Here is a 13,273-nt window from a genome sequence, read left to right as displayed (position 1 = left end):
GGGGCTCTTGGCCGGGCGCCGCCGAGCCGGTGCCCCGAGGTCAGCTTGGTGGTGCGGGTAGTAAGCGGACCAGTCCCCCTTAAGCCGGGGTGGGTTACAACGGTACCGGGGACTCCCCGGGGGCAGGGGAAGAAGTGGGGCCCGGGCTGCCGCTGAGGCCTTCCCCGCCCACACCTCCAAGCCGAGCAGCTCGTGTCCTGCCACGCAGGGTTGCGGATGAGCTCTGCCAGGGCAACCTTGGGGCAACCAGAGCTTCTCGTTGCAGGAGCCCCCCCAGCGACCTGCTGCTGCAGCCCTATTTCCCCTCCCGGCACGGCCCTCGGCACCACCACCGGCACGTCAGAGACTGTCAGCCCCTCAAGTACGGCAATGTCACACACGAAGCTTGGCCCAGTGACAACAGGACGGGTGGCCCCGTGGCTACCACCAGAACATTTGTTTCTTACATCCCTCCGGAGGGCGAGGACCGCAAGGTGGTCTACGGCCACTTCACTTTCGTGAGGAACCCCCTGAGGACTTTCTCTGTGCTAGAGCCAGGCGGCACGGGAGGCTGCCGGGCTCACCGCAGAGCCCCCGTGGAAGAGACCGCAAGGCTTGGGAAGTGTCTGGTGGCCCAGAATGGCGGGTACTTCGACATGGGAACCGGAGAGTGTCTTGGGAACGTTGTGAGCAACGGAAAGCTGGTGAGAAATTCTGGAGGCCTGCAAAACGCTCAGTTTGGCATCCGGAAGGATGGCACCATGGTGTTCGGGTAAGAGCTTGGGGGTGGTTTGGAGAGCACTCTCTCCTCCCTGAGGAGCCAGTAGGCATCACTGGGGCAGGAGTCACTGTCTAGGCACTGCCTCCTTGGCCTCTCCCACTGAGCGTAGAACCATGCTTTGAATGCTGAAATTAGGCAAGTCCTACCTGTACGCCCCTGAGCTATCTCTCTGGCCATTGGCTTTTTTCCCTAGGATGAAGGGAAGTGGGATAAGTTACTCTGATGATCTCTAGCTGCTTAAGTTCCTGTGTGTCCTCTCCCAACATTCAACAGGCACACTTGATTATGGCAGAAGGGAGGGAGGGCTCTGTCCCCCCACCAGAGAAGAGGCAGGGTGGACTGGAACTGATCTGGCTGCAGTACAGAAACGCTGGTGTTGGAAGGGACCTCTGGAGGTGCCTCATCCAACTCCCTGCTCAGCACAGGGTTAGGTGAGCAAGCTGCTCAGCGCCGTGTCTAGTTGGATTTTGAACATCTGAGGGTGGACACTGCACAACCTCTCTGGGCAAACCTGTTCCTATGATTGACCACCCTTTAAAAAAGTAAAAAAGTTTGTCTTAAGTTACTTACTTTTTTAAGTATTTACTTTAAGTAGAAATCCAGGCATCTCCTGGATTGCCTGTGATCCGCTGCATTGCCCTTTCAACAGGTGGTTAAGTCCCCCATAAGCACCAGGGCATGTGAACACAAGGCTTTTTCCAGTTTTCCAGACCAGAAGGTCTTACCTACTATTTCCCAACCAGGCAGCGTGTGGCAGTCACCCACTGTGATGCCACCCACACTGATCTGCCAGAGGTCTAATCCTAACCCGTAAGCTCTCAGCCAGCTTATGGTCAGTGCCAAGGCAGAGCTCCAGGTGTTCCTGCTGCTCTCGCACGTAAAGGGCAGCCGCTTTTCCTAAAGAGCCTGTATCCATCCATTGCAGCACTCCAGTCACACGCACTGTCCTGCCATGTCTGCAAGATCCTGGTGAGGTTGTAGCCCTGCAGCTGTGCAGACCTCTGAGTCCTCCGAGTCCTCCTGTTTGTGCCTATACTGCACAACTTCACATAGGCACCCACTCTGATTTTCCAGGAAGAGGGCAAGAGCTTCCCCTTAAGTCCTCTCACCATTTGCTTATTTGTGTGCATATGGTTGAGACCCCTTCTTGTTTATACTTTTTTGTTTCAAGTTCTTACGCCCATGTCACTCTGCAACCTTCACTTGCCAGCCTGGTCTACCACTTCCTCACTTGTCTGGGGGTGATCATCTCCCTCCTGTGTCATTCCTGGTCTAAAGCTCTCCTCAACAGATTACCTATTTACAGAAGTTCCTTTTGCCTCACTTGGTCAGGTTCTCATTCCTCAGAGAGGGTTCTGTCCTTGTAAAAGCCAAATTCCTGTTGTCAACACCAGCCGTGCTCCTGCATATTGACCCACAGAACCCATCCACTGCTTCTCAAGCCCTTCCTCCTCACCAGCAGGATTGAGGAGGGGACCACCTGGGCCACCCTTGGCTATTGCCTCCAGCGCCATGCAGGCGCTCTTGATGCACTCCTGGTTTCTCCTGGCACTGCTGTTGGTGCCTGTGTGGAAGAGCAGCAGGAGGTGACAGTCCAGGGGCCGGAGAAGCCTCAGCAGTCTCCCCACACCATCCTAGATCTGAGCCTCCAGCCCACCTCCCTAGACAGGTTAGCAGATGGGGGCCCTGTACCCCACAGCAGAGCTTCCCCTATCACTCACCCGCCTCCTCTGATGCTGCTGCAGGGTTCAGGCTCAGCTGGCACAGACGCTTCATTTCACAGAGCTCACAGCCCAGTACTGCCAGGGCACTGAACCTGGGTGGGGGAAGAGCTCCCTCCTAGTGCCAGAGCTCATGGACTTCCAGCCTTCATCATCACAGGATTTGCCACCCCACTGAGCAGATACTGAGTGCTCTGGGGCATTGTGGGGTTCAGGGTTTTGTTTCTGTGGGTGATTAGGGAAGATCTGTCCATCTCCTTCTCATCATCCCTGCTGCTCTGCAGCATGCAGACCTCTTCCTGTAGCTCCTTGTGCCAGCAGCACAGCTCTTCAGCCAACACACGCTAGGACACTGCTTCCCTTTGCCCCAGTGAGAGGCACCAGGTATCCTCGCTGCTTTCGCCCTCCACAGTTTGGGCTGAATCAAGCTATCTGCTGTGCTGAGGGTGGTTGTAGAAGTCGGTGCTGGAGGCTGTGCCCTGCGGTGTGTAACCACAGCTGACCACAGACATTGCTCTCTGCAGAATTTCCAGCTCCCCACCATATGAGCTGCAGCATTTGTTGGCTGCTAGGAGCCACAGTCTCAGCCCGTCGGTTATGTAGGCTCTTTCTGGCACCAGCTGAAAGGGTGTGTGCCACTCCCAAATGAGGAGTCAGCTGGAGACAAAAGCTCAAAGCACCCTTTGATGAGGAATAGCTGACAGAGGGACTGTTTGTGCTTGCTGGAAGTAAAGGCCCCCGGTAGCTACTCTTCCTTGGCAGCAGCAGGCACCCTAAAGGTCTTAGAAGGGTTCCCAGAGGTCCTTCTTATGGTCTCAGAAGATTGAGAAGCAGTCTGGAAGCTGCTGCATCTGTTGGCTTCATTCCCCACCCTTCTGCTAACCCACTCCCACGTGTCCTCAGACCTCAGCAAAGCCAAACTGACTGTACCAAGCCAGGGCTTTAGCCTGCAGCCATTCCCTGACAGCCCAGAGAACTATAGCCTTAATTTACGTGGTGGAGTGGCTGGCAGAGTTGGTGACATGTGTGCTTAGTGAGGAGCCTTCTGCCGAGGAGACCAAGTGCAAGGTCACTGCTGAGTCCTTAATCTCAGGTCTGCCCTGCCTCTCTCCTGCTCCGGCAGCATTTCCTGTGGTAAATGGAGTCACTGCGCTGTGCGGGTTGTTGGCTGCTCGATGTCTTTGCAGCTTCCAAAACATGACCCTAGAAATAGTTTTGATGTAAATAATTTGGTCTGTCAGGGCAGCGGGGGAAGTAATTTGCACTTGACCCTTTCACACTAGATCATGATCAGCAGGACAGTGCACCAGGGCACATAGTTACGCCCCACCTAGCAAAGATGCTGCCTCTACCACCTAGACGGGTGATGGATAATTGTAGGCTTTAAAAGCTGACAGTTGATTAGTCCATGCTCAAGCTGTTGTGCAATTTGATCCTTTTTCAGCTGTGTTCATTTTATCTTTGTGCTCTCTTCCCATGGGCAAAGGGATTTCTTTTTGCATGTTTTTCATTCAGGTATTTTCAATTACACTTTTCTACAAAGCGTGAAGCTTTGTTTGGCTGCAGTCATGGATACTAAAAAACTAAAAGTTGAGCATCCAACTCCCACAGGACATATCTGGAGTATGCAGAGCAATCAGCTTTAAACCAAATGGGAAAGCACAGATCTTCAGCCCCAACCTTTGCTGCTGTCCTTTCCTGTCCGTTGCAGACATCACCTAGCATCGGGTTCTGAGGAGGCGGATGTTACTTAGCACCCTAATTCTTGAGGGGAGTATATCCCTTGGGAAACAGCCCACAGTGACACGCAATGCCGATCATGGAAATAGTAGCTGAACAGTCCTTTTACTGTCTGACACTTCAGTGAGAGGTTTTGCTGTCTGCAAGAGTAGAGGAAGCTCTTTCCCAGACGGAGGGGAGCAGGTAGCATCCAGCCATGTCTTCCCTGCAGTGCAGCTGTAGGCAGACTGGATGCTGTTGCTGAAAACCCTCTCAGAGGCTGTTTGGTGTCACTGTTCTGCAGAATGGAAGCTGACAAACAGCAAGATGTTACAGCTGCTTCCATAGATGCCTGAGTATTTGGCAATGGCTCTGCCCTCATGTTCTGCCAGATGCTTTCTGTCATTATGCTGGCTCAGGTCCGCTGGCCACTTTGTTGGCAGGAGTGGTTTCATGCACAGTGGCCTTGGACCATCATCAACAGTGGTTTTGTGCAGAATAGCGGAGAACAGGGCCCACCCTGGCTGCTGAAGTGATGTTTCGTGCTGCTTGGCCTCTAGTTTTGGGTGTCGCTAGCCTTCATTCAGCCACCTTCTCCCTGCTTCTGGAGCCTGCTGACAGCAGAAGAGGCTTTTACATGACACTGCTGTGACTGTGGGTAACCCCTCCTGCTCTCTCTTTCCTAGTTACCTGTCTGAGGAAGATGTCTTGGATCAAGCAAACCCTTTTGTGCAGCTTGTGAGTGGGGTAGTTTGGCTCCTAAGAGATGGAGAAGTTTACATCAGTCAGAGTCAAATGGCTGAGTGTGGTGAAATTCAAACCACAGGTAAATACTGTAAAGCCTACCTTCAGCCTGGGTCTAGTGTGTCCTTCTGATGGGGCTATTGGAAGGAGGGGGTAGCAGTGGAAACTATGTTGTCTAGTTGCAGTTTGCAACTCTCTTAAGAGGTCCAAATTTCTTCTGTGCTACTTTACCCCGAGTCTGCGGCAAGTGCAGTACAAGAAATAGGCTGCCTGCAAGATGAGGCTGCACTCGCCTGTTCAGGGTTGTTGAACAGAATTTGCCAAGGACTGTAAATAGTGGTGGCATGGTTGGAATTAATACTTGTCCAGAGAAATTCAGAGTAGATGCCTCTTACAGGAGTTTAAAACTGAGGGCTTCTGAATCCCCTTCTTTGTTCCTGTGCCAGACAATGAGTTAACAAGAGTGCTTCTGGAAACGTTATTCCTAGATGGGCTTGGATGAACAAGAGGAAGCTGGGCTGTTTTCTCATTGTGTTTCAGTTTAGATGAGCTCCTTGCTGGGAGCTGTTTTGCAGACAGATGTGTCTAAATGGCCAGTTCTGTCACGCAGCCAGTGCGCGAATGATTCCCTCTCCTGCACAGGAACCTTCGACAAGTTCATCAATGTGATATCAGCCAGGACTGCGGTTGGACATGACAGTCAGGGGCAGCTGGTCTTGGTTCATGTGGACGGACAGACAGAATCCAGAGGGTAAGGCCAGGGTTGTGGTAAGGTCTTGGGTCAGGTGCAAGATCAGTCTTTAAATTCTGTCACTGGAACTGGAGGGACTCTGCAGCTGCCAGTAATATGTTTTAAGGCAGAGACTTGCAGAGCTCGAGAGGTCTGTTGAAGGCATCGCTGTTTGGTGTCTTTCTGGCAGAGCCAGAAAAGGCTAATGCAGCCTCCAGGCAGTGAGTGAGCGTACCCTGGGATGGGAGAGCTTCCCCCCTTCCGCTGAGGAGATGCGCCAAGCTTCTAGTGTAGCAGTTTCATTGAAGTCAAATAGCGTGAATGAGCAATGAACAACTGTTCACTCTTACAGGGTCAACCTCTGGGAAATGGCTGAATTTCTGAAGCAGCAGGGAATCATCAATGCTATCAACCTGGATGGTGGAGGGTCTGCAACGCTGGTCTTAAATGGGACCCTCGCAAGCTACCCGTCTGAGCACTGGTAGGTGCTGGCTGCACATGCCCAGGGCTGCACAAGTAACCACGCAGCTCCTGTTAGCGTGCAGAGCTCAGTCCTACCCCTCTGCTCTGCAAGGGAGTCAGTCTGCGTTGCTGGGAGGTCACAATGTAAAGGCAAGTGACAAGTTTTGAGGCAGAGCACGACTCTTAAAATTTAAAGCGATTTAGTGACTACATATTTTTTCTATGGTTTAGCTTTTTGAGACATGCAGCAAAGCTGTTTGACATGACTGAGTGGCCTGATGTGGAAATGAGATAAGGAAGCAGCTCTTAGACTGGAAGATCCAGAGCTGGGCATTCACAGGAATTAGCAGACATCTGTCAACAGCTTATTGTTAGGGAAGAGAAACACTGACTTGGAGGCCCTGTCCTGCCTCACGTTAGGGTACCCGGAGAATATTTTCCTTCCAGTTTAGCTTTTTAGTAATTTCTGACTGTAAATATGAAAGGATTTAAAATTCAGTTTGCAGTCAGACAGTTGAAAGCCAAGCATTGCTATAACTGCAAAGATGTCGCTTGTATCAAAGCAAATAATATTCAAGGAGAGGTGTGTTGAATGCCAAGTGAGGGAAGCCGGGACTGCTTAAAGGGAGACGTTGCGTGTTGCTTTCTGTGCTTCTGTGTTTGAAATGACTCCTATCCAATAGAAGTTAACAGTTAAAACATTGACTCAAATCTAGTTTTGTGTTTATATTTTCCCATTATTAATGTTCTTGTTTGCCAGTGTGAATCGGGATGAAAATTTGTGGATTATATCAACTGGTTTCACGTAGGGCTGGGAGCAGCACAGTGCTTGCACCCCTTTATGGGACCCGCCTTCTATCCCCAGCTCCTTTGACAACATGTGGCGTTGCCCTCGGAGCATCTCGACCATCATGTGCATCCATGAGCCTGCCTGCGAGCCCGCGGACTGCAGCGGTCACGGGGACTGCGTGGAAGGGGTGTGCCAGTGCACCGGGGACTTCTGGAGAGGCCCAGCCTGCGACATCTTGGACTGTGGCCCTTCCAACTGCAGCCTACACGGCGTCTGCACCGACTGTGAGTCACTGTGGTGCGCAGAGGTGGCCTCTAACATGGAGATGCCAGTGGTGCCCTTGGGTAGCTCTAGGGGAAGCATGGACCTGGGCAGCGTATACATGGGCAATATTGCTTACCTGCCTGCAAGGCACCATGGTGGGGCCTCAGTGTGTTGCAGTGCACAGTCCTGCCTGGTCCACGAAGTCCTTTCCCACCCTGCTGTGAAGGGCTGTAGCTCACATGGACTGGCACCAGCAGCAGCCGCATCCTTCGCTGCAGAGAGCACCAGTCTTTGGAGAGGCTGCCCAGCCCTTTAGGGCTGCAGGTACCGATTGTCTGGCCAGCCCACGCCCTGACTCTGGAAGCCAGCTGGAGCTGTGTGCCTCAGCCCTTGTCCTACCTTCTGGGCATATGGAGCTGCTCTCCCCCTTCCCTCCAGCATCTGAAGCAGCAGTAGAGATGGTCAGAACACTTTTTTGCCTTTAGGAGACAGCAGCAAGTGCCAGGCTGGGACTCAGATCTGGAATCTGGACCTGTAATGGGACTTGACTTCAGACTCTGTGTCTCAGTTTCCCTCTCTGCCCCCTGGGCTTGTGCTTCTGGTTTGTTTGTAAATCTGCTGACGGGAAGGGCAGTGTATTATGCTGTATGACAAAGCAGCTGAGTTCTGCCCCTTCCCTTCTTGACTCTCCTGCTTCATGATTTTTGCAAGTGAGCAATTGCTTCTCTTCCCTAAAGTTGTTTTGAATCTAGGGACTGCCATGATGTACAGCCCCAGCTTCTGCTCTTCTGTGCCTGCTCAGTCCTATTTTCCTGTTTCTTTGCTACCTCCCTGATTGAATTCACAGCCAAGCTTGCACCAGTGAAGTGACTGGGCAGAGGTCAGTGGCTACAGGTGTTGGTAATAGTTGACCCAGAGTTAAATCTCTGGAAATCCAATCAGCAGGAGGTTCTGCTGTGTTTGGCAGCGGTAGTGGGTGTGTAGTTGAACCTAACCTGTGTGAGTTCAGGATTCCTCTTCTGTGGGTTCCCTGGCAGAGGCAGGGGAAGTTAAGAGGGCACCCCAAGAAGCAGAAGCTCCTAATTTTGAGTTCCTGCTATTTCTAAGTCTTTCTCTGTTGTTAACGCCTGTTTGTGTGTGTTTGCACAGCTGGATGCCTGTGTGATGCTGGCTGGATTGGCAGCAGCTGCAGTGAAGGTAATGCTGACTTCCACTCCACATCTTCATAGCCAGCAAAAGAATAGTGTGAAGCACTTCCTAAGAGCCAGCTGCCTGCAGTGGTGGGTGGCTCCCAAGAGGGAGCAGTGAAGGGAAAGGCTACACAGTGCCTTTCTTTTTGTCAGCATGAGTTTAAGTGCAGCTTGAGCATCTTAAGATGGGCTTGGTGTGAAGCCCTTGCTCCTTGTTCAAGGCACAGGCTCAGGTTCTATTCTCTGAGCAGCTGTCACCACCCTGTGCCAGTGGCTACCCTGTGGGTATAAGCATGGGCTGGGAGTGCTGCCTTTGTAACAAGGGCCCTGATGAGTTCTCTGCTTGTCTCCTCTAGCTTGTGCTAGCGGTTTCTATGGGTACACTTGCACCCAGAAATGCCAGTGCCAGAACGGTGGCTTGTGTGACCCCGTGCACGGAGCCTGTTCCTGCCTGGCTGGATACTATGGCACCAGCTGTGAGCAAGGTAAGGGCTGCTCTGAGTAACAGCCTGGGCTGGGGAGAGGCTTTTGTGTCACAGCAGAGCCACCTCTTGTAGGTAAAGCAAGTGCAAGGTCTGCCAGGCAGGCTCAGGCCTGAACGGCACAGCTGGAGGGTAACCTGCCAGCTCCCGGCTCTTAAGGGCTTGCCTGTCCTACCCCATTTGGCTAAAAGGAAGAGGGAGCAGAGAGGAAAGAGGAATTTTCTTCCTCATTAGAAAATTGTGGACTCCTGTCTAGTCTCTGCCCCAAAGAACTGTGCTGCTTCTCCAAGCTCGTGAGCGTAGATACTCGAATATCCTGTGCTTGAGGGCCTTGCACCAGGGCCTGCCTGTAGCCCAGGCTTCAGGTGATCTCAGTCAGCAACTGTGAAATGCTCCAAAAGGCCTTTGAACTCTGGCTGCGCATGTGCGAGTGCTAACAGAGCTAGCGCTGGTCTCGGTTGTGTAACCACTCCAGCTTTTCTGAAGTGCACACAGCCCCCGTGTACTTGACTGAGGAGCTTGCTCTGGTGACAGGGCAAGTTAATTACAGCGTGGGTGCAGACTTCTTGTGTGCATGGTTACGTTAGCGTAACCTAGGTTCTCAGCCTAGGAACGCTCCGCCAGCCCGATCCCCATTTTACAAAATCTTTTCTGTGAAGTAAACAAAATTAACAGCAGTTAACGCTGTTAAGGTTGGTGCTTTCAGGCCGTTGGAGGAAGCGGGGCGGGCAGGCAGAACAGCTTGGTCAGGCTGCAGGAAACCTGGGGCCCCGACTGCTCAGCATGGCCAAAAGAGCATGGGGGCTTGTACTCAAACACGAGTACTTGCTGCCCTTTAGGAGTCAGCCGCTGATGCCCCCCTCCACCTTTGCTTACAAGCCAAGCAGCAGGACCATAGCTTGGATGTGACAGGGAGAGAAACGCCTGGGAAGCAAGAAGGGCAGAGCTTGCTGTGCAACACGAGTACCTCAGGGAGATATAGGTGAGGTTTGAGCCTCTCCTAAAGCTCCGAGTGTTCCCATCCTTCCCAGCACTGAGCCGGTGCAGCTGGGGAGACAGGCAGGGCTGAGCTGGGGGTGAGGGGAGCTGCACTGGTGAAGTAGGTGGTTTCAAAGCACATGGAACTTTGCCAGTGACCGACTTCTTTGTAATCAATTCCCTAGAGTGCCCCATGGGCTGGTACGGGCCAAACTGCCAGAAACAATGCGCATGTGAGCACACGTGTCCCTGCGACCGGGAGACGGGCAGCTGCAACATCACCTATGAATGGGCAATACAGGACCAGTTAAACAGAGGTACCTCTGGGCACAGTAGTTGTGTTTCTTTAAAATAAAAGAACAGCTTTGGTGCATGATGTTCTGTTTGCTTAGTTATCAGCTCTGGGTGGCTGTCATCTGACCTAAGCTTACTCTTTTTCAGTGGAATTTACACCTTCCCCCCCGCCAACACTGCCTTTCTTTCCTCTCTTTGTTTTCCAGCTGGGCGGTGTTTGGCTTCCCAGAATAAGGGAAGGAGCAAAGAAAAGTTCTCTCTGTCAGAGTAAGTGTGTAATCCTCATGGTATACATGCATACGTACACACCGAGCCCACGGAGTCGCTCACTGTGCGATTTTGTTGTTCACATCAGGGCAGTCTGTCAGACCTGCTGCTTCATTGCCCAGAGCATCTGTGTTCTGACTTCGTCATATCACCTGCAGCTCTCAGGGTGGGGAGGAGGATATGGAAGGCAAAGTGATGGAAACAGAGCTGAAAGCCCTCATCCATGACCGCTCATGCTCTGTATATGTGGCAGGCAGACAAGGACAGGTCACTGCCGTAGTGTTGGCAAAGCTACAGAGCTGTGCTCTGGGGGCACAGCTGGGCACTCGTAAACCAAGTAGAAAAGCTAACAACATCCATTTGCTCCAGCTGCCAGAGCAGCCTTTCAGAGGCTTTCAGTGAGCATGTTCTCACCTGCCTGAGAGCAGAAGCACAAGCTTGTGGTGACAGAGAAGGGACTACAAACCTCGAGAAGTCATTTGCACACTGGGAACATGTGAAAGCAGGTCAAGATCTGTTGCTTATGTGGATTTTTCTTATGTCTGACAGAAAAACCTGGATCTCCATGACCTCTGTCTTGGCTCTGCTTCTCACGATTAGCGCCATGGGAAACGTAGGCCTTTTTCTCAAGGCCAGGTCAGAGAGGCACCATGAGAGTGGTGACTATCTCTACCACCCCCTGAGGGAGATGAACGGGGAAGCCAGTCAACCCTCCACCTCCGCTGCCTGCGAGACAGAAGATACTCGGGACCAGAGTCAGGCACTCCTTCAGAGTCCCAGATGAGAGGAGATGAGGTATTTTACTCTGCACCTGGTACTGTTACAAACCTGGAGTGTAAAACTGCTGCCTGACTCAAGAGCAAGATACCTCAGTCCAAGGAAGTCCCTTGCTTCTGGCCCAGCCCTGCTGAGAACACGGCTAGATTCCCCCCTTCAGTTGCTCTAGCCTGAGCAAACAAGACTGTATAATCAGTTGCCAGGAGAGGCTGCAGGGCACAAGCCACAGGGCTGTACAAGCCACAGGGGCAGCATCCACACACACAGGTGGATAAGGGAATTCCATAGCTACAGCCAGAAAGGCAATGGGCTGGTTCCCTCCAGTACTTGAGGGAAACAGGTGAGGAATGTAAGCCATAGGCACTTCAGAAAGGTCCCTTCTCACCTGAGCAGTGGTAACTATTTTTAAGATGGAATATAAATTCTCTGTAGCATAAAGCTAGGCTTAAGGAAGCTGGCTTAAGGATGGTGTAGTCTGTAACTGTCTGCCCATCCCTGATAAGCTCAGACTTCTATTAGAAAACTAAAAAAAAGCCATTTTAAAATGTTGCAACATATGCAGCACACAATAAAACCACAGCATTCCTCTACCTGGCCACAGTGGTAGGCTGAAAGGCTGACACACAGGGTTGGGGCTTTCTCACACCTGACTTTCTTCACCAGCCCTGTGTTGGCTGCAGAATGTTTTCTTACTGAATCCTTAGTCCTAGAATTAGTCTAACCCATGCATGATGAGCATTGCATTTTTGGTACAGTACAGCAACATAAAAAGCCTTTTCAGTTAAAAAAAAATCATTCTTTAATTCTTTTGTACCTCACAGAAGCCGGTGTGCTCTGCCCGGCCGCGTGGCCTGCCACTGAGGTACCGCAGCCTGGAGCTCTCCGACAGCAGCGGCCTGGCATGGCCGGCACGACACGATGGAGCCGTGGGACTGGGCTCGTCCTACCCCAGGCAGATCAGCGGGACCGTCCGTGCAGCGGCGCTTGCTCCCTGCTGCTAGAACTGCCCTTCCCTCCTCGGAGGGAACAGCTGCCAGCAGCCAGCTGGGACCATGACCAGTAAGTACTTCAAGCAACCCAAGATCCTGAACATCTCAGCTGGAAATTGGACATTTTACTAGAATACATCCTTGCACGATGCATTTAAAAAAAAAAAACACAACATATTTGAGTTTGCTTCCTTGTGAGGAAAGACTAGCCTTAAATGTGCTACTTTAATGCTGCAAAGGTGGGGGGTTAAAGCCTGTCTGAGCCTGAATACTAACATTTTTATGCTCTCTGTTTTTATCTCTCCAAGTAAAGGATATGTGATTTTTGTGCCACTGTTGGCATCAAATCAAGCTGTAAATGGAAGATTCTATTTTTCTATTACTTACAGAAGACTATTTGAAACTTGAATAAAGTCTATTAGTAATAACTGCCTGAAACTAATTCTTAATACTCAGCTGAAGAAGGAAGGCGTGATCCTTTCCCAGTTATAATCCCTGTTGGCCACTCAAACCCAGTGGGCCCTTTTTATTTTAAATAACCAGCTACACTGCAGGATGGTGTGTTGTACCAGCCTAATCTGTGGTATGAAATACACAAAAAATGCTGCATCTACAGGAAAAATTTAAAGAACTTTTTAACTAAAAAGGAATAACTGAGTACAAGTAAGACTTATCTCCATTTCTGTGGGTAAAGAGAGGCACACATGCTGAAATTTTCAGAGTTTACTAGAGTTAGAACAGTTGCATCAGACACGTTCTTTAAAGATGCTCTTTTATTTCCAACATACAGAAATGTACAGCTCCTACCAGAACCTACCGATACTGTAACGAAGTACATTTGTTGTCAAGTAACCCGTTACAAAGAACTCTGCATTTTGCTAGTGTGCTCTTAAAGAATGTTTGGGGTTTTTTTTTGGCTGAGAAAAATGAGGCCTTCAATATATAAAAATGAAGACAGCTGCAAGAGAGAGAAAGTGCTTGCTAAAAACATTAATACCCAACTAATAGCTTGGAAGTGGATGTTGATGTCATTAAAAGCCAATGCATGCCACATGATTCCAGTTTAGCCTTCCAAGAGAGAAATCAGGTGTAAGAGTCATCACAAA

At 51.0% G+C, this 13,273-nt stretch overlaps 1 protein-coding gene across 1 annotated transcript; it reads left to right on the top strand.

Annotated features, from left to right (window-relative positions):
* Positions 1-265: 265 nt before the first annotated feature.
* Positions 266-12,179, top strand: NAGPA (N-acetylglucosamine-1-phosphodiester alpha-N-acetylglucosaminidase; the record flags this gene model as incomplete). The annotated part of the gene is made up of 11 exons (XM_010294326.1): positions 266-751; positions 4,887-5,026; positions 5,587-5,695; positions 6,027-6,155; positions 7,002-7,210; positions 8,340-8,387; positions 8,737-8,865; positions 10,026-10,157; positions 10,341-10,401; positions 11,002-11,161; positions 12,000-12,179. Coding segments are annotated over 11 exons (1,783 nt in total), but the record flags the coding sequence as incomplete, so codon positions are not given.
* Positions 12,180-13,273: the final 1,094 nt, after the last annotated feature.

This window comes from Phaethon lepturus, unplaced genomic scaffold (genome assembly GCF_000687285.1).
Source record: "Phaethon lepturus isolate BGI_N335 unplaced genomic scaffold, ASM68728v1 scaffold6039, whole genome shotgun sequence".
NCBI classification, from domain to species: Eukaryota; Metazoa; Chordata; class Aves; order Phaethontiformes; family Phaethontidae; genus Phaethon; species Phaethon lepturus.
Note: the sequence above shows the minus strand (reverse complement) of the source record. Positions and strands in the feature narration are given on the sequence as shown.